The sequence below is a fragment of the Silene latifolia genome, chromosome 5 (assembly GCF_048544455.1).
Source record: "Silene latifolia isolate original U9 population chromosome 5, ASM4854445v1, whole genome shotgun sequence".
NCBI lineage: Eukaryota > Viridiplantae > Streptophyta > Magnoliopsida > Caryophyllales > Caryophyllaceae > Silene > Silene latifolia.
The window spans coordinates 27683934-27704874 of record NC_133530.1 but is presented as its reverse complement, the minus strand read 5'-3'; the positions used below and the strand labels follow the sequence as shown (position 1 = coordinate 27704874).

The following is a 20941-nucleotide window of genomic DNA, read 5'->3' as shown; positions in this document are numbered from 1 at the left end:
TAGCGACCTCAAAGTGTGTCAGTTGATATATTTTCCCTTCTTGCAAATCATCCTTGAACCTGCGTATCCACTTTTGTGGGATTGTTGCATGTATATGTTCACCCTGTTGGTACATATTGTTAAATAAGATGTTAGTTTTTTTTTTTTTTTTGATTTACCTAAGTGTTTGTTTGAAATACCTGTTTGTCTAGGAGGACCATGTCGAGTGATACCGCTTTTGCGCTTTTGTTTGGAGCAACTTCCCAGACCCGAGTTACTCTTGCAGTTATTTGATATCGGGATTTCGATGGCACCATGGCTGCAATGTCGACAATTTGAGGTGACATTTTTTTTAAGTTATTCTTTTCTTTGTTTAGGTTGTTTTGGCAGTGTTGTAATTTTTTTTTTGGAATGTGTGAATTGTAGTTTGTTTGCATGTTTATATAGTATTTGTTTGTGACTGTTGGTTTTCCCTTGGTGTGTTTGTACGTTTTTGTATCCTTTGTTGTGTGGTATTTTTATATTTACTAATGCTATTATTATTATTATTATTATTATTATTATTATTATTATTATTATTATTATTATTATTATTATTATTATTATTATTATTATTATTATTATTATTATTATTATTATTATTATTATTGTTCCGGGTGTAATTCCGAAGCAGGATTTGTTACCACGTAAGCTTGTAGAATGATGACTTTGCTTGACTCTTCCTTTCGGCCTCTCCTGAACATATGAACAAACTGAGGGCTCGGCTTGGTACCGAGCGAACTCACTCCGACGCTCAAGTCAGTAAACTTAAAGAGATTAAGTTGTGTGTTACTTGGCAAAATATATTGTAGAGAGATAAGGGAGTTAATACCAGATGAATAGTGAGTTTATTTGATTATATTCGGATCCTTTTCTCAATGAGAGAAGTGGAGTATTTATAGACTTTCACCTTTTGTCATGTAGTGGCCAAGTGGCCAAGTGGCAGAGCAGGTGGAAAGACTGATCTACCCTCGGCCGAGGGACCCATGGCAGGCCGGCGGGCCTGGTTGACTCCATGCCGAGGGGACTTAGATGTGAGTACGCGGATATGCCTCCCGGCTGGCTAGTTGCCAGTAGGTACCCAAGTGACAGTAGACCGACAGTCGTCGGTTATCTTTGTCTAATACGTTGACTTGTCAGGATATCTTTGACCTTGCTCAATATGTTGACTCGGTCAGCGGGTGCAGAATATGCCCCATCAATTTGCCCCCAGCGTAGTCTATGCCGTGGTATGGACCTTCGATGAGTGTTGAGCGTATTCTGCGCAAGTTGAATTTCTTCCCCGGCTTCCTCTTCCTCGGCTTGGTTACTGTTCATGCCGTCATCAGTATCCCCCTCCACATGGATGTGTAATGGACATCAAATGTGGAAAAGAAAATGGCGCCACCGAGACCGAGGTTGTGAGTGTCGTGTGCTTTTGATTGCCCCGGCCGGCCTTTGCCAAGCTCGGTTGAACAACGGGCCGTTTGGCAAGTAGATACCAAGGATCGTGTTTGAAGAAGATACGTCGATTGGCATTCTCATCAAGGAGCGTGTTGAAGAAGATTTGTAAATCGTTTGTCGATTGACATTCCATGGCTTCATGCTTGACACGTGGCTCGGTGTTGATTGGTTGACGCTTCATGGGCTTTGCCACGATTGGTCCGTTCATGGGCTTTGCTCTATAAATAGAGCAGTTAGCCCCTGATTTTGGCCACCAAAAATTCACTTTCTCAAAAAAAATTCTTCTCTCTAGCTTTCTTCGACGAAACTTCTCTCTAGTCTTCAAAGTGTTACTCGGCGTAACACTTTTCCACGGTAAACAAACAAATTTTTTCAACTTTTATTTGTTAAGTATTTGTTGTCATGTCTTTTGTTGATGCTGGACCCAGTACTTCTGCGCCGGGGGGCGAACCGTCGCATCCTGATGAGCAGGAGCCACTTGCCGTTACCCCGATAAGGTCCAGGGGCCCCAGGCCGCTTTCTCCTGAGATTGATCCAAATTTTTTGGAGGGTTTCGAGGATGATGATGATGAGGAGGATGATGATGATGATGATGGTGATGATGAGGCGACCCCTTCTGTCGTAAGGAGGCCGCTTATTTCGGGGCACGGTGATGCCTGCTCGATCGATCCCCGACCGTGCACGGACGAACAAGTTCGCCGATTGCTCGGTTCGAACTTTTTGAACACCATTTCTCCTTCGGCAGGGAGTATAAAATTGTTATTCCTGAGGAGGGTCAGGCCGTCTGTTGCCCTCCCACGGGTTGTATCGGCGTATACATCAGACACCTGGAGTATGGGCTCCGGTTTCCTCTAAATGAACACGTTGCGGCCATTATTAAAGCCATGAATGTTGCCGTGGCCCAACTGCATCCGTTGGCCATCAGGACAATTGTTGGTTTTGTATGGTTGTGTCTTTTCAAAGGGAAGATCCCAACGGTGAACCTCTTTCGCCGGCTTCACCATCTTCGACAGAATGTCGTAGGTGGCACGGGGTGGTATAGCATACAGACTGAGTCGGGCTATATCACCGTCTCTAAGCTTACTTCTTGCAAGGACTGGAAGGGGCGGTGGGTATACGTTGAGGTTCCGGAGGATATCCATTGCCCGGTCCTTCCAGATCACGTCAATTTGCGGTGCGAGAGTAAATGGGAGCATGATAGATACGTCTCCCGGAATAAGCTTAAGATGGACGCCTCGAAGGTCTATCTTAACGAGGACGAAAAGCGGGCAATGAGGCTGTTTGAGTCCGAGAAGGATGGGACGCCGAAGGGATGGATGCCCCCGACGCAGATCGTTCTTCAGGATGAGCTGCTCTGCCACGTCGGCCTCATACCGGCCCTCAAACGGGGTGAGTGGGGCCGGTGTGAGGCCCATCTTTGCTTTTTATGTTTCTGTATTTTGAATCTTGGTTTATTTCCCTTGTTTAACTCCTGCTTTGTTTCTTTTGCGACCGATTTGGCCCGGGATCCTCCTCTCTCGCTCTCCAGAGGTTGGGACTTGACGAGAACGGGAGAGTTGTTGAGCTGCATCCTAAGGCCCAGACACGTGATCGCCGACCGGCTCCTAACGAACTCATGGACCAGCAGTTGAAGGCGCTGGATGTGACGGCGGCTCAGGCGAAGGTTGCAGTAACGTGCCGCGCCGCAAACCAAAGGCAACGTCTATGGCGGCGACGGCGTCAACTCCGGCTCAGTCTTCAATCCCTGCGGTCCAAAAGCAGCAGGTGGTCATCGATGTTGAGGAGGAGGTCAGCATTGCGGAGGCTCCTCCTTCTTTGAATAAGAGAAAGAGACCGAGTCTGCGCACTTTGTTCTGAGGCCGGTAAAGAAAAGGGGCCTCCAACCAAGAAGGCCAGGGCTGGTACGGATCTAACCTATGGCTCAGATTTAGCTGGTTCCTTAGGCATTCCTGATGACAGACTTTCTGACATGTCAATGAATGTTGACATCGATGCTCTGTCTGAATTTTTTGTAGATCAACCGCCGCCGTCTGCCGATCCCACTGAACGGCAATTGGAGAAGCGGCCTATGCAGACGGTCAATCAAAATGTCACCGTCGACTCCTCATCCCTGAAGCCTACCACCGCTCAGCTTGTGGCGGAAGGCACAAGGTTGTGCAAGAAGCTGGCGAAGTGGAACGAACTAGCCGACGCTCATATTATGGAGCAAGAAACGACCATGGCTGAAGCTGCCCCTGTGCTTGAACGGCTTAGGCTCGAGCTTGCTGCCTCTAAGAAGGAGGCCGAGAAGTTGGCGAAGGACTTCCAGGCTACTAAGAAAGACCTCCTTGCTGAGCGAAAGCTTAGGGAGGATGCTGATAAGGCGGTCCTAGCCGAGAGGGCCAAGGTTGAGGCTGCGGAGGCTGACGCCTCTAAGCTGCGGAAGGAGCGAGAGAAGCTTCAGGGCGCTTTCGATGCTGCGGTTGATAAGAGGGAAGAATGGAAGTCTCTGTATACGGCTCAGGCGAAGGCGCACCGGAACACGAGGGCCATCCTTGCTCAGAGGGAGAAGGACATTGAGACGCTCCAAACTTCCATTATCCCTGAGATGTGTGCACGGTACCGGGACCAGGCCGAAGATGCCACCAGGGAGGTGATTAAAGAGCTCTTTCCTGACGGCTCCTTCCCGTGGAAAAATTTTGAACGGCTCCTTGATGAGAAGGCGACCGCTGCGGAGGCTAAGGCTGCGGAGGAGGCAAGGGCTGCGAAGGCCGCTGAGGAGGCTGTGGAGAAGGCGGCCCATCTTTGAAAAGGTGAAGGCGGCCGGGGAGGAAGGCGAGAGGGCAAAGGCGGTGAAGTTGCCAAGTCGGCTTCGGGTCGCCCACGATGGTGATGTTTCTCATCGCTGCCGGTGGCGAGCAGAAATAAGCATAGGGAGACGGGCGGTCATCACCAGATTCACCCGGCATCTCGGATAGCTTTAGCTGTTCGGGGGCCAACTATTGAGCCTTTCCTCCCTGCCATCTTTTGGCACTTCATGTCTTATGTCTGTAACCTTTTGTTGTTCCTTCTCTTTTTGTAAACTCTTGGTAGGTTGTGTTTAGGCTATCCCTATGGGGACGGCCGTCGACTTCTTTCTTGTATTACCTGTAAATACGTTAATAAGAGTTTGTTTATTTTGCCTCCGGCTTAGCCGAGGTCTTTATCTCATTTTCATCTGAGTTGTCTTCTTGCGTTTTTAACATATTGAGTGCTTTTTCGTTTTTACCTTCGGCCTGGCCGAGGCAGTTAGGATACGCATCTCAATTGTACTTAAACGTCTTTAAACATGTTGGCGTGTCGGTCGCTTCCTCTTTCACTCTCGGTCCGGCCGAGGCGTCAGATTTGCGTTTCCCAACCGCCGTTGTGAACATGTTAGCGTATCGGTCGTTGTGTCCCCGCCGCTCCGGCTTTGGCGAGGCAATCGGGGTTCTGGCGCGGCAATGTTCGTATCTATAGACTATATTGATCGCTTCCTCGTTCACTCTCGGTCTGGCCGAGCGTCATATTTGCGTCTCAACTTGTACTTATACGTTATTAAGCATGTTGGTCGCTTTTTGCGAGTATCAATCTTCTTTGTTGGCGGTCGCGTTTCCCTCGTCTCTTCCGGCTTTGGCCGAGGCAACCGAGTTTACGTTTGTTGCCGCTTTCCGTATCTATAGACATATTGATCGCTTCCTCTGCCACTCCTGGATTGGCCGGGGCAGTCAGACTTGCGTCTCAACAGTGCTTATACGCTTTTTTAAATATCTTGGCATATCGGCTCGTTCCCCCGTCACTTCCGGGGTTATGGCTCGACTGCGTCTTTCGTGATCTAGTGGCGTCTACTTTGGTAGGACTATAGAGGGGGATTCTTCATTTTGATGGAAAACTTGGAACACTTTTCATTAGATATAATCATGCGTTGGGGTGCCCACAACGGTCTCGGACACCTCCGCCGCTATATGAAGTAATTTCTAAGGTTGTCGGTGTTCCAGTGGCTCATTAGAGGCACACCCTCCATGTCTGTCAGCCGGTATGTACCCGGCCTCATTTCTTCAACCACTTTGTAGGGTCCTTCCCAGTTGGCCGTCATTTTGCCATGGATGTTTCCTTTGTTGGTGGTGGCCGACTTTCTTAGGACTAGATCTCCTACTCTTAAGTCCCTTTTGTGGACCCTTCGGTTGTAGGCTCTTCTCATTCTGTTTTGGTAAACGGCTAAGTTGAGCCGTGCCGTGTCTCGACTTTCTTCGACCAGGTCTAGGGAGGCTTTCAGGCCTTCCTCATTTTCGACTGGGTCAAAGGTTTACGTTCTAAATGTAGGCACCACTGCTTCAATTGGCAGGACGGCTTCGGACCCATAGACTAGGTGGAATGGACTGTACCCCGTTGCTTCTTTCTCCGTGGTTCTGAGGGACCACAGGACGTCGGGTAGTTCATCAGCCAACCTTCCCTTTAGATCTTCAACTTTCTTTTTCAGCCCGTTTAGGATTGTTTTATTAGCTGCTTCCGCCTGCCCGTTGCTCTGAGGGTGGCAGACGGAGGAGTATGCGAACTTGATACGGAGCTCCTCTAGCCAGTTCATCACCATGTCACTCCAAAACTCTCGGCCGTGGTCAAATACCATGACTTGGGGTAACCCAAAACGAGTTATGATGTTCTCCCAAATCACCTTTCTTACGGCCGCCGTGGTCTTGGCAGGTACCGCGACAGCCTCGACCCATTTGCTGAAGTAGTCAACGGCGACTATTAGGTACTTCCTTCCTCCAGAGGCCGTCGAAAATGGCCCTAATAGATCCATCCCCCACTGTGCAAATGGTAGGGGACTAAGTACTGGTTGCAAGTCTCGGGAGGGTGCGTGTATCACCAGAGCATGCATCTGACAATTCTTGCACTTCTTGGTCTTAGCTCTGGAATCCTCGAGCATGGTAGGCCAGAAGTAGCCGGCTCGGAAAGCTTTGTGGGCTAGCGTTCTTTCCCCCATGTGATGTCCACAGATGCCTTCGTGAATTTCTCACAAGATGAGCCCAGCGTCGGTGCGGGCCGACACATTTTAAAAGTGGTCTTATTACGGACCTTCTATACAATTCTCCTTCAAATACCAAGTACCTTGTGACGATCCTTTTTATCTTCTCGAGAGAGATCTGCGGTCCTCCCAACTCTTTCGTTAGTTTGTATTTCATTATCGGAGTCATCCACGTCGTCTCGGCTTGATGTCGCCCACCATCTTTGACGATCTCGGTGATGCTTTTAGCATTCCGATATCCACCAAAGACGGTCCGGTGACATTCTTGATGGTTGAACTAGCAAGTTTTGAGAGAGCGTCGGCTCGGTTGTTCTCAGACCTGGGGATGCATTGGATTTGGAAAGATTTCAATTTTGTAGTGTCAGCTTTTACTCTTTCCAGGTATCTTACCATCCCGTCGTCTCGAGCCTCATACTCTCCTCTGATTTGGTTAGTCACCAATAGTGAGTCTCTTTCAACACAATGTGTTCCGCCCCGCACTCTAGCTAGCTCGACTCCAGTTATCACCGCCTCGTATTCGGATTCGTTGTTTGAGGCCGAGAAGGTAAACTTCAAGGCATACTCAAACTCGTCCCCGTTTGGGCTGATGATAAGGATGCCGGATCCTGAGCTGTTTGCCGTAGAGGACCCGTCGGTATATACTTCCCATACGCCGGGCTGCGATTCTTCTTGGTATGTGCACTCGGCCAGGAAGTCTGCAAGTGCCTGCCCCTTTATCGAGGGCCTCGGCCTGTATTGAATGCCGAAGCCGGATAGCTCTACTGCCCATTTGATGAGCCTGCCGGATTGTTCAAATTTTTCCAATGCTTTCTCTAATGGTTGGTCGGTTAAGACCGTCACGGGATGTGCGTCGAAGTAAGGTTTCAGTTTCCTTGCGGCAACGACGACAAAGAAAGGCCGCTTTTTCAATCGGTGGGTAATTTCTTTCGGTGGGCGGCGGTGTATGGTGAAAAGTAGATTGGGTGTTGCTTTGCTTGTCTTCTTCTCGACGATTACGATCGACCGTGGCCGAGGTAATCGCTATGTATAGATATAGCGTCTCCCCCGATCGGCCTGGACAGGGTTGGGAGAGTTAGAAGATGAGCTTTCAGTTACCTGAAAGTTGTGCTCTGTTCCTCCCCCCAGCTGAAGTCTTTATTCCCCTTCAACACTTTGAAGAATGGGGTGCTCTTGTCGGCTGACCGGGAGATGAAACGGGCGAGAGCCACCATCCTCCCAGTCAACATCATAACCTCTTTTCGATTCCTCGGCTCCGATAGGTCCAGTATTGCTTGGATTTTCTCTGGATTGGCATCAATTCCCCTGGCGCTGACAAGCACGCCGAGGAACTTACCTGCCCGAACACCGAAGTTGCATTCCATTGGGTTAAGTTTCATCTTGTATTTCCTTAGTGAACAAAATGTTTCGCTCAAGTCGGCCAAGTGCTCACTGTCAGACTTGCTTTTTACAATAGCGTCGTCGACGTAAGCCTCGATGTTTCGCCCTTTTTTATCTTGAAACACTTTGTCCACCAGCCTAGTGTAACTTGCGCCAGCGTTTTTCAAACCGAACGACATCATTTTATACATGTATGTGCCGTGTATGGTGATGAATGCGCACTTAGGCATGTCTTCTTCGGCCATGAATTCCTGATGGTACCCTGAGAAAGCGTCTAGCAGGCTTAGCATAGTGTAGCCTACCGTTGCGTCAATTAAGCTATCTATTCGAGGCAAGGGATAGCAATCTTTAGGGCATGCTTTATTAAGATTTGTAAAATCAACACACATCCTCCACCCCCCTGATGACTTCTTCACCATTACAACATTTGCTAGCCACTCAGGGTAAGTACAAGGCATGATAAAGCCTGCCTCTAACAATTTGTCTACCTCGGCCTTGATGGCCTCATCTTTCTCGGCCGAGGAGTTCCTCATCTTCTGCTTGACAGGGCGAGCGGTGGAGAGCACGTTCAGCTTGTGAACGATCACCTCTCGGCTCACGCCTGGCATCTCGGCGGCTGAGTACGCGAAGACGTCTTTGTTCTTACTCAGCAGGTCTAGGAGATCGGCTCTGAATTTTGGCTCCAGGCCGACACCGACAGTTACGGTGCGTCCTGGGTCAATTTCTATTTCTTCGGTCTCGGCTCCCTCGACCATGCTGACGTTGTTGGTGCTCATCGGATCACCCTCCTGTCGTAAGGATGGGCTCTTCCCCTTCTCTAATTTCTTCGCCACCTTGAGGGATTGCATGTTACACCCTCTGGCAGATATTTGGACATTGACAATTTCGTCTCTCTCGTCCTTTGAGACGAGCTTTTGTGCCTCCCCCCGGTCCGAGACATACATCAATGTCGGGGCCCGATGGACATTACAAAGATCGCCTCGCTCAAAGTGACCCGGCCTATTAAGACATTGTAGGCGGACGAACCATCAATGACCACGAACTCGGACCAAACGTTCTTGGCCGCATCGGCTTGGCCAAACATCACCGGCAACTTTATTGATCCCAGGGGTACCAGGCCGGCCCCAGAGAAGCTGTATAGTGGGTTAGTGCAGGGGCTCAGGTCCTCAATCTTCAAACCGAGATTGAGGAAGCATTCTCTGAACATGATGTTCGTGTAGGCGCCTGTATCAATTAGGCACCTCTTAACCAAGTGGTTGGCTATGTCCAGGTGGACTACCGGTGGTCGTCGTCATTGTCGGGGCTACGACTCCTTCGTAGTCTTTCTTTCCGATGGTTATATCGGGGACGGTGGAAGCGGGGATCGCTGTGGTGGGCACAAAGTTGATGGTTTGGTAAAGCTCATTTAGGTGCCGTTTGTGCTCATTAGCTGACCCTCTGTTCTCGTTTCCTCCGGTAACCACCTGGATCACTCCCATCCTCTGGAATACTGATTTCCTATTCGCCCCGTCGGAGCTCGTTTCCGGGGCCCCAGCTACATACTTGCTGAGGGCCCCCTTTCGGACCAGCTCCTCGATGGCATTCTTCAGATGCCGACAGTTGTCGGTCTTATGGCCGGGCTGGCCGTGGTAATCGCAAAATTAGCTTGCGTCGCCTTCCGCCCTCGTCTTGGGGGTCTTGCCCATTTCTGCCCTTCATTCTTGCTCAGGGCGAAGACCTCGGCCGGTGATTTGACCAGGGGGGTGAGACTGTTGTACCGCTTTTGGGGGTAAGGTCCCGAACTCCCCCCGGCGCCCGCCGAGTTCTGCTTCCTGTTAGATCTCTCGGTAGTGACCGACATCGTCACGGCGACCTTCATCAGCATTCTCCCGGCGGCTCCTCCTTTCTGGGTGCCCAGCTTCACTGTGGCCTACCCAGGTCTTGTGGTAATCCTCCACCTTTACGGCTCGGTCCGCCATCTTTCTGGCGGAGTCCAGGTTGAGGTCCTCGCACTTGATTAGCTCATTTTTGAGCTCGCCTTTCGGGAGGCCTTTCATCAGTGCGAAGGCCGCCAGTTCGGTGTTCAGCTCACGGATCTGCTGAGCTTTCGCGTCGAACCTCTTCACATAGCTTCGTAGAGACTCGTCCTCCCTCTGTCAGATAGTGAGGAGATCCGATGTCTCCACGGACCTTCTCTTGTTGCAGGCGTACTGGGCTATGAAGTTATCCCTTAGGTCGGCGTAGCAGTATACCGAACCGTTAGGCAGCCCCTTGTACCAACTCTGGGCCATCCCATGCAGGGTTGTTGGGAAGACTCGGTACCATACCTCATCAGGCTGCTCCCATACCGACATGTAAGACTCGAAAGCCTCGGCATGGTCGGTTGGGTCGCTATCTCCTTTGTATGATAGGGACGGCAGCTTCAGTTTGGTCGGCACGGAGACTCCGAGGACATAGGCACTGAGGGGCTGTCTGACCACGTGTCGAACGACACGTGGCGATCGGCTCCTCGCACCCCTAGTCCGGCTTCTCTCCCCATGGCGGGAAGGGCTTCTTGTTGCCCGACTTTGGATAGTCGGACTTCTTTCTTCATCTCTTCGGGGCGGGCCTCGTTGCTGCCGCGGCGACGCTGTCCTCCCGCGAGTGGGGGAAGGACTTTGGTCTGCCACTGGCAGCACGGGCTCCGCCGGCGTCCTAATATGCATGGCTCCTTATATCGCCCCGGACAAGTTGTTCGGGGTCACTTTATGGGCCCTGGTCACCTGCGGGTGTGCTGCCGTCACCGTCGTTGCGGCGGGGGTGATCGGCGTATTACCCATCAGGTCCAGGAATAGCTTCAATTTGGCTGCATCGACCACATGTCCCATGACAGTGACTTGGCGTGACGCGGTGTTCTGGTAGTATTGGCATCCCGTACGCCGGTTGGATTACTCGGCCGGTTGGGGACTGCCTGATCTCAGAATTAGGGATTGTGTCATCCTGATATAATGCAGTTTCGTCGCTCACAATTATTTCTTGTTGTTTTGACATCTTCTTAGCTTGCTGGGTGGGTTTTGTTTTGTGTTTTTTTTTGTAAGGGATTTGACTAGCTTTTAGTATCTAAGTCCCCACAGACGGCGCCAATTGTTCCGGGTGTAATTTCGGAGCAGGATTTGTTACCACGTAAGCTTGTAGAATGATGACTTTGTTTGACTCTTCCTTTCGACCTCTCCTGAACATATGAACAAACAGAGGGCTCGGCTTGGTACCGAGCGAACTCACTCCGACGCTCAAGTCAGTAAACTTAAAGAGATTAAGTTGTGTGTTACTTGGCAAAATATATTGTAGAGAGATAAGGGAGTTAATACCAGATGAATAGTGAGTTTATTTGATTATTTTCGGATCCTTTTCTCAATGAGAGAAGTGGAGTATTTATAGACTTTCACCTTTTGTCATGTAGTGGCCAAGTGGCCAAGTAGCAGAGCAGGTGGAAAGACTGATCTACCCTCGGCCGAGGGACCCATGGCACGCCGGCGGGCCTGGTTGACTCCATGCCGAGGGGACTTAGATGTGAGTACGCGGATATGCCTCCCGGCTGGCTAGTTGCCTAGCCGGGACCCAAGTGACAGTCGACCGTCAGTGTCGTCGATTATCTTTGTCTAATACGTTGACTTGTCAGGGATATCTTTGACCTTGCTCAATATGTTGACTCGGTCAGCGGGTGCAGAATATGCCCCATCAATTATTATTATTATTATTATTATTATTATTATTATTATTATTATTATTATTATTATTATTATTATTATTATTATTATTATTATTATTATTATTATTATTATTATTATTATTATTATTATTTATTGTGTGGCCTCTTTGTTTTCCTTAATTTACTTTCTTAGTGTAGTTGATCTTTCTAAGGTATGTATATTTATTGTGTTTATTATGATTATATTTAATCGTATTTATTCCTATGGCTAATTGCATTCTATGACAAATTTGCAACGTATTCCTTGCCTTTGTTGCGTCATTAGTTTTTTTTTTTTTACGAATTTAATCACCATTGCTGCAATTACTATTGGTGTAATTATTATTGATTGATGACGGTTGTATTATGTGGCTTTTTTGTCCTTTTAATTTCTTTGTTAGGCGTCTTAACTATTTTATTTTATTATAAATAAGTTTGTTTTTTTATGTATAGGGCGTTGTCTTTTTTTGGTATATGTCAAGATATCTCTTTTGTTAAATCTTTTTCAATATTTCTTTTTCCTTTCAACTACTTTCAATGGCCCATTACTTAGTTGGTGACGTGGTAGAGGTCATGTTTCCAGAGGCCGGTTTTGTCGGTTCATTTTTCGTTGCTACGGTTCTTTTATGTCTGGGTGACGGTGCTGTGTACGTGCAATTTCATCACCTCTTGACTTTTAATGGACTGTTTTTTTTAAGAGATATTGTTGAGGTCGTGAACATACGTCTGTTACCCCCTTTTATTGGGACTGTTGTCTATGTCGTCCACGACCTCGTGGAGGTGTTTGTTAACGACGGTTCATGTTGTCTATGTCAGTTCATTTTTCGTTGGTCGAGTAATTGATGTTTGTGGTACACAAGGGTATTATGAGATACATTTTGAGATGTATGACGAAGTCTCCTTCAACGTTTTTTACGAGATGTGGCCTCATCTAATTTGGGAGGATAATAAGTGGGTTGGTGTCCTCGAGTGATCCTATTTTATGGGTTTAATTTGTCATAGTTGTAGGTGTTCCATCATTGTATTCCTATAATTATGGTCTTGTTGGTGACTATTGTGTTTGGTTGTATGGAGAAAAATTAATTAGTTCAATCTAATTAATAAGTTTAAGCTGTAGTTATGTTCACCGTTTGATTTTTATGAGTTTTTTGTCCGTTTAGAATTATGAATTATCTTGTCAATGATTGTAGTTTTGTTACTTATGAGGTTTTCAATATTTGATGGCTTTAATTTAGCAACGAATGACGATATTAGATGATAATCTATGTTATCCTTGTATATAACTTATCTCGTAACATTCGTTCTAACCTCTTTTATTAATATTTGGCTCATTTGCGGCGTCTGTTATTTTTTTTTTTATGAAATACTCCTGCTCGATTCTTTCTTTTCCTTGTCCCCAAATCCGTACTTGGTTCCATAATGTCCCAAAACTCCTCTAAATTACAAAAACACATAAAAGCAATAAAGTATATAATAGTTGTAGAAACATTAACACCACTCATCAGTAGCCTGCATACAAAAATGGTCTAAAAAGGAAAAAGACTATAAGAAATCGTTTTACGCGCAAAGCATATTTGATACTGACCTTAAATGGTTGTTAATCTGTAAAATAAATATCTCTTATGGATAACATTTGATCAAGCTATAGTTTTTATATCGTGGCGTTTTTTGTTTAAATTGTGGCTTTCTATTACAGTTATTTTTAATCTTTAATTATTATTTGTGTATGATTTATTTTCACATTCCGTCTGTTATTTTTTTTTTAAGAAATACTCTTGCTCGATTCCTTTTTTTCTTTGTTTTGTTTTTAAACCAGTAACGGTTGGTTTGACACATGTAAATTTATTGGTTTGACACATGTAAATTAATTTATAACTGTTGTTAATCTGTAAAATAAATATCTTTTATGGATTTAGACCTTAATATGTTGTACCTAAGAGGTATAAATAATCAAACTTGACACCACTTGGTAAGAAGTAAAAGAAGAGACGACTTGGCTGGTACAATTTGCAGGTGTATAAATATGGAGTTAAAATTTTGTAGAAAACGTAGAAATAACCGAGTAAGATAGATATGATTATTAGACGAATCAATTTGATATCGATGGAGGTAAATGACTTTTAGTGTTCACACATTAACTGAAATCATTGAAAATTTGCTAAGGAAAAAATTCAGTCCAATTCTTGAGAAGTAACCGCCAAATCCATAAATAGATAGGTATAAATTACTCAATAACTATCATTTTAAAGTGGAAGGTGGAAAGGGGGAGTAGAGGTTCTTCTCTAAATTAAATTTCTATTATTAATTGGAACCTTAATATGTTGTAAGTAATCATTAAAGTATGGTTATTGTTGTTAGACGTTATGCATTTCAATCCATAATTCACGTGAACCTTTTTTTTTCCTTCGCTGTTTATTTATTCTAATGGTTATTATGACGTTGACTCTTCTTATTCCTTTTTATTAATGCAGTTGTAAAAGAAGAGACGACTTGGCTGGTACAATTTCCAGGTCTGTAAATATGGAGTTAAAATTTAGTAGAAAATGTAGAAATAAACGGGTAAGATAGATATGATTATTAGGTGAATCAATTTGATATTAATGGAGGTAAATGACTTATAGTGTTCAGACATTATCTGAAACCATTGAAATTTTGATAAAGGAAAAAAGTCCAGTCCAATTCTTGAGATGTAACCACCAAATCGATATAAATGACTCAATAACTATCATTTTAAATTCAGTTCAATTCTTTGTTTTTATTGAGGGTTTATGGATGCTTATTATTATGTAGATTCCTTGTATACTTTTTGTTTATAGCTGATCGTTTAACTTTTGGGTTTCTTTAGCTTCCATTTTTTTCTTATTTAATGGAATCGTTTCTTACACATGTAACCCATCTTGTTTCTAAAGCCTTGTCTTCTCTCTCAATTTTCCTATCTTTGTTTCCTCTTTACTTCATCTTTTTTTTTTTTTTTCAGATTCTCTCCATCTCTGAAATGGGTCTTTACAATGTTGGGGATGTAGTGGAGGTAATGTTCTCGGAGCCCGGTTTTATCGGTTCGTTCTACCTCGTGACCATTGTGTATTTGTTGGGTGATGTTGAAGTGTACGTTGAATTTCATCATCCTTTGAATTCTGATGGTGTTCGGCTGTTGAGGGATGTTATTGCAGTTGCGCAGATATGACCAGTGGCACCTTTCATTGCGCAGGTTGATTTCGGTTTGTATGATCTTGTAGACGTGTTCGTTAACGATGGTTGGTGGACCGGCCGTATTATAGATGTTTCTAGTGATGAAGTGTATTTTTAGGTTTATTTTGAATTGTATAATGAGGCGTCAGACCATGTGTACTATGAGATGCGTCCGCATCTTGATTGGGTGGGTAATAATTGGGTTGAGTTTTTTAGGTGATTTTTAGTTGGGGTTGACGTTTTGCTTTGAGCTGGGTTACAATTAGTTTGGTTAGTTATCTTTTTTGTATTGACTTTGTTCTTGCGAAAAGAAATGAATAAAATTTTAATTTTGCCACTTGAATTCCTATTTTGCAGCTTTAATTCATGTTGACCGAAATTATTTCAACAGGAATACCATATTGATTTGATCAAGTCCTCTATTTCGTAACAATTACGGAATACAAACCGAAAGGGTTTGCTGAAACCGCGGAGCCTTTTTACTGATCAAGTAATCTTTTTGTTTATAGTATAAGTTGCATGTACGCATAAATTCAGTAGTCCACGTTTTCGTGCTCTAATTTCTTGTTTAAAAAGGACCACCTAATTTGTCAACTATGAACTCATATGCGCATTGCCAAGTAGAATCTATCTCAGGTAGTCTTGTAATTTGTTCAAAAGAATTGATCTAATAAATACTTTACCATGAAATTGTCCCGTTGAAAAAGACTTTACCATGAAATTGTCCCTGGAGAGTAAATAATAAAACCAAGGTGAACATCACCATTGCCAGGTTCTTGATGAAAAGCAAAGAGCAACTTTTAAATTTGGTACATAATCATAAGAACCCCAAGTTGTTCCACCCAACATGTTTAGAGCTCATACTCCTATTTATGCCAAAACGAGTTGGTACGAGTATCAAATTAAGGTTCATTTCATCCTTCAGTAGATATCATTAATCTTTATTTCAAAAATAACCTTTCGGCAACTATACATAAATGTGTACAAGTGAAACTGCTCTCTGAAATAATCCTAATTTAATTTGTATGTTATTAAGCGAAAAGAAATAAACATTCAATACGGCATCTTACTTTGTACATAACCCGTCTTTATCACCCTTCACAAACTTGTTTTCCAAAAGAAGGCAAAAGCCTGTATTTCAATAATGGATATAGGTATTCATATATTCGTTGTACTGGTGATACACAGTATAATGTGAGACATCATTTGAGATGCTCCCAAATTCTTAACAAAATAAAACATTATTTAAAAATGTAGCCAACTGAAGCTGCACTCCGACGCTTCATGAATTGCTACGACGCAGCTGAGTGAGACTATGCTTGACAGATGCAACATAATGCGGAAAAACATTCATGGTTTCATATATGATCTTCACACCAGACAGACCAAAGTAATAGCGATCCCTAGGGTATCCATTCGAGGACATCCGATAAAGGAGCTTAAGTGCTTTGAGCAAACCAAATAGCCATTTCCGACTACTTCTTGGATAAGACAGTTTTAAACATTTCTATTGGAGACTTGCCGGAGTAGAAGCTAGCAAACTCAGTTTTTGTGAAAATCATTTCCGCAAGGTAGACCTGCGAGATATAGCATCATAAGCGTTTATTAATGTAAGGCATCTGAAGTTCACGGAAGTTTTATTTTTCAGTAGCAAGACTCTGACTTGTGCCATATAAATTTATGTTGTGTCATCAATGTTTCTACTTACGAAAAATACTAAATAGTCGAAACAAAAGGTAGTGCAAGTGTGCAGTAAAAAAAAGTAACTCGTAAATCGAGTGGAGGCGGGGGGGTAAATAGAAAAGGGTGAGAATAAGATGTGTTCTGAAGAGTGTTTGTGGTGTGGTTGAACGTCCGATATCAAAGTAACAGGTATCACACAAAATCAGATGCTGTCAGAAAATAGACAAAGGATAAACTCAGAAACTAACCGTAAGATGGACCCGTTCCATGTATAGGCTGCCAACAGGTGGAGGAGGATCAAAAGCCTTGTCCATTAACGGTTCAACGCCTAGCTTCATACCCAAATAGCAATCGTATATGGACACGAGGCAGGTAACAGGAGTTGTAGCAACCAGAAACTCCAAAGGCAATGCAGCTGAAAAAAGGCAGCGTAATTTTAAACACAACTATTGTGGAAAAACCTATACACATTCCAAGAAGACCATACAGGAAGTTGTAACACAGAACACATCAGACATTGTCGCTAAATTAATAACTCAGTACCTGTAAAAATTAGCACAGACAGTTAATTTTTAAAACTACATGCTACATCCGTATGGGTGTTAATCAATAAAATTTCCCGTTCTAAATTTAATTTGGCAACTATACAGACTAAATCAACTATCCATCAGTTCCTACAGGGCGGGATTCGAGTATGAAAACTGGCCAAACATTACCATACTTCACCAAAATAGACCTCCAAGGCGCCAACCCCCACAACTAACCTCGACTAACCTGCCCCTGCTGGCAGAGGCTAAATACCACCTGATTATTGGGAGTATATGTGATATTGTTTAGGCTTAATTAGTTGATAGCAATGCATTGATGTTGTGTCACATTGGTTTTCATTTTACAAGAAGTTAGGCCAGAAGAAAAGTAGATGTTACCTCTATTAAACAGGTAGTCGCTAGGTTGTTTTGTTTTTAGAGTTCATCAAAAATTTCTTTGTAAACGACATTTTTGGTTTCCTCCTCGCTCATGTCCAAGTCCTTTCGTGGAATACATATTTTCAACCCCTTGCGAGAGGTGACTCGTGATACTGCAACATACAATTGTCCGTGGCTGAAAACAGGTTCAGGTAAATAAACACCTACTTGCTCAAATGTCTGGCATTGACTTTTGTTAATCGTCATTGCAAAACAAACCCTAATAGGACTGCTTCCTCTTTATTGTAAAGGGCTATTTAGTTTCCGTTAGAGTCATTTCTATTCGTGGGATTGCAACCAATGTACCGACATTACTCCCCGTGATGACTTTGGCTTACAATGTCCGTGATCGTATCCGTACAACAATCAGTCTAGTTCCATTGCACATGCCGACAACTTGGTTTATATTCCACATCAATATTATTGGGCATCCAACCTTCAAATGTATCTCGTGGTTTGGCAAGCCTTGAAACCGGAGGGAATTCAAAAATTCCGTTGGGTATAAATTCTTCATGTTCCCTCCGTTGGTGAGTGGACAAATTCTATCCGCACTTTTTGCAATTACCTCGTCACCTAGTATTAGTCGTAGGATATATCGGTTAATCTCATCGACCACCTCATTTTGGGAGGCCAAAATTGCTCTACCTTGCAAATAATTGGGGTTTGTGTAGTTTTTAAGGAGTGCAGAGTAAATTGAATTGACGACTGTGCCGATGGGATCATTTGAAGTCGGTAGTAACAGATCTCTCGGTATTCCAATCCATGTTTTCTCGTCCTCCCCTTTCCTTTGCATTTGCGGGGATATTACCGTCACCAATATCTAGAAGCCATTTTGCAAAATCTTCCAATTCTTTGACGTCATTTTTTTCTTTGTCTTTTATAAGTCTTATATTCTTTTGCAGCTTAAGGACTACACAGTGGGGCCATATCTGTGCTGATTTGCTTATTGAGGCATCCATGATGTCTGCCCGTCCCTTGCCTGGAATGATTGGGAGTATTTGTCTAAAATCTCCACCTAGCACAGCGGTTTTACCTCCAAAGATTTTTTCCTTTGCCTCGGGGTCGTCTAGTTGCATGATATCACGAAAGGCTCTGTCAACGCCCTCAAAGGCATAACGGTGTACCATTGGTGCCTCGTCCCTTATAATTAGTGAAGCTTCTCTAATCAAGTGTGTGAGGTCTGTTCCTTGTTCTATTCTGCAACTTGTTGTGTCGGTTAACTTTATTGGTATCACGAACCTAGAGTGGGCTGTCCTACCGGATATTAACAGTAATGCAGCAATTCTAGAGGAGGCTACTGCAAGAACAATACGTCCTTCAGATCGTATCCTGGATATGAGTGCTCCCCAAAGGTATGTCTTGCATGTACCTCCGCTTCCATACACGAAGAATAGGCCACCAGTCTTTTGGTGAACTGCATCTAAGACACTGTCGTACACTTTTATTTGGTCAGCATTCAACCCAGTTTCAAGTTGTTCAACTTGAACTGCCATTTCCTCAGCATTATAATTTTGTTCCTCTAGTAGTAGCCTATTCCCACAATACTTTATCAAGGATTTATCCGGGGTTGGAAAATCTGCATATTGTTTTAAGCTACGGCTACTTCTATTGAGAATGATTTCAAGTTCCAACAGAGCGTAGTTTTGGATTTGTTCATCATTTAGTTTCACGTCTCTGTACCCGAGACGCCTTTGATCTCTAGGTAGAATGTCGTCTGACAAATCTTTCCAATGTGCAAGCCATAACTGCTTTGGGTCTGTGATCTCACAGAATAATAGCAAAGTTACAAACATTTCTCGTAGTTGTTGAGCAGTTGCCTAGCTCACTGTTTCATTTAAGGCAACATGCCATTCATCATCTCCGTCTAATAGGCCAAGAGCATTGCAAGCTGATTTGTATGTAGGGTGAACGACTTTATCAACAGTGCGAAGATCTGAAAAGCATTTTTCCCCCTTCACGATGTTCAGTAGTAGCCGTAAGTAATACGGCTCTCCGGAATTTGGATTAACAAAATATATCCTCCCGATTTTGAATCCCTTCTGCCGTCTTGTCCATTCTTTTCCGTTATTGTCCCAAACCCATTTGGTCAGGAATTCAGCGTATGTCAACTTGCATGCATCCTCGTGTTTTTGGTTAGTAGTCATCCACTCGGTAAGGGTGGTTCTTGCATCTCCCACCCTGTTTAGGACGTCATCGGGCGCCTTTGAGTCCTCAAAGAAGACATCTTGCTCGGATTCTAGGTGATACGTCAAGCGTTGGACAGGTGGCTGCTTATATTGGATTTCAAATGCAAACATCCGCCAACACGCTTGATCTTTGAGACATATCTCGCATTTAAGGAATGTTTCAATTTCATCCACTGGCTGTGCATTCACATTTCCATCATTTACACGGACTTCTTGTACACTTGCATGGGCCATGTCCGGTCCTTTAGACATATACTTGAATAGATATTTGACGGACCTGTGTTTGTTACACCATTCCACGTTGAAGTGTGCTTGGTATTTCACTAATAGATCAAGGTTGCGAGGGACCACTGATCTGTTATTAAGCGTATGCCTATTCTTCTCTGTTTCTCTGCCATCTTTTCTTCGACGATATATAGGGTATCAATCATCACTAACGGATGTATAAGGGCAAAAATCTCTCGGGTAATACTTTGAGCACTTTCCAGCAATCATACATGGGCAACTCGTGTTAGCTTCTCCACAAGGGCCGTGCAGCATGAATTGCACCACTGCCTCATATCTGGTTGGATCTTCACCTTTGTCCGGTAATTCGGCACCAATGATTTTATCAATATCCGATGGGTCAGTTTGCTTACTTTCAGGTCTCAAAAATAAGCATATGTGTGCATGCGGCAACCCTCTCTTCTGGAACTCCTGTAACACCCCCATATTCAGAGGAGCCTTAACTAGGCCTTTCTTAGCATATAAGGGCGTTACCATCTCGGTTGCCCGAGGTAAGTAATCATCAAAAGTCGATAAAAGAACATTTATAGTTATATTACAAGCGTTACAACTAACTTAACAAAATAAAGGTACAACTCATAGGCTACACTCTATTACTATCAAATCTCGTGAAGACTCATCCCTGCCCGGACTCCAGTTATCAACGACATCAACACCTGCTAAGACAGACTGCTCACCATAAGGGATCACGGCAGACACATAAAACAACAAGACAACTACACAAGGTCAGTACTGAGATAAGACATGACAAAACCAACAACATCTATCAACACGACACAACACAATCAGTCACACACACAAGCACACCCACTCCAATCAATCTCCGTCACCGACTATCCACTAGACCAGCCCTGCCAATGGGAGACCGCAGCCATACCCACCAAATCCCCGCTCATCATACCGAGCGATAACCCTTTCCCATTAATGTGCACATCCCCTCCCGTGGCGGGTTCCACAGAGGGTGAAACTAGGGCGTGAAGCCACTCCCGCAAGTGACTCCACTCAGCCGAGGGCGCACCTCGAGAACTAGAGACAAACAATCACAGATAGCTGCAATACAACAACG

At 44.3% G+C, this 20941-nt stretch overlaps 2 protein-coding genes across 2 annotated transcripts; both read right to left on the bottom strand.

Moving 5' to 3' along the window:
- Nucleotides 1-18123: 18123 nt before the first annotated feature.
- Nucleotides 18124-19197, bottom strand: LOC141655124 (uncharacterized). Its single transcript, XM_074462219.1, has one exon. It carries the CDS (start codon nt 19195-19197, stop codon nt 18124-18126), a length of 1074 nt encoding a protein of 357 aa, XP_074318320.1.
- A 24-nt stretch (nt 19198-19221) lies between these two features.
- On the bottom strand, nt 19222-20301 carry LOC141655123 (uncharacterized). Its single transcript, XM_074462218.1, has 2 exons — nt 20063-20301; nt 19222-19993 (listed from the first exon to the last, which is right to left on the bottom strand). The coding sequence occupies exons 1-2, from the start codon at nt 20299-20301 to the stop codon at nt 19222-19224; spliced, it is 1011 nt and encodes a 336-aa protein (XP_074318319.1).
- Nucleotides 20302-20941: the final 640 nt, after the last annotated feature.

Coding starts and splice junctions, on each gene's coding strand:
- LOC141655123 (XM_074462218.1), bottom strand. CDS start 20,301: ATGGGGGTGTTACAGGAGTTCCAGAAGAGAGGGTTGCCGCATGCACAC. Junction 19,994..20,062: donor ATTGCTGGAAAGTGCTCAAA/GTATTACCCGAG, acceptor ATATCGTCGAAG/AAAAGATGGCAGAGAAACAG.
- LOC141655124 (XM_074462219.1), bottom strand. CDS start 19,197: ATGTTTGTAACTTTGCTATTATTCTGTGAGATCACAGACCCAAAGCAG.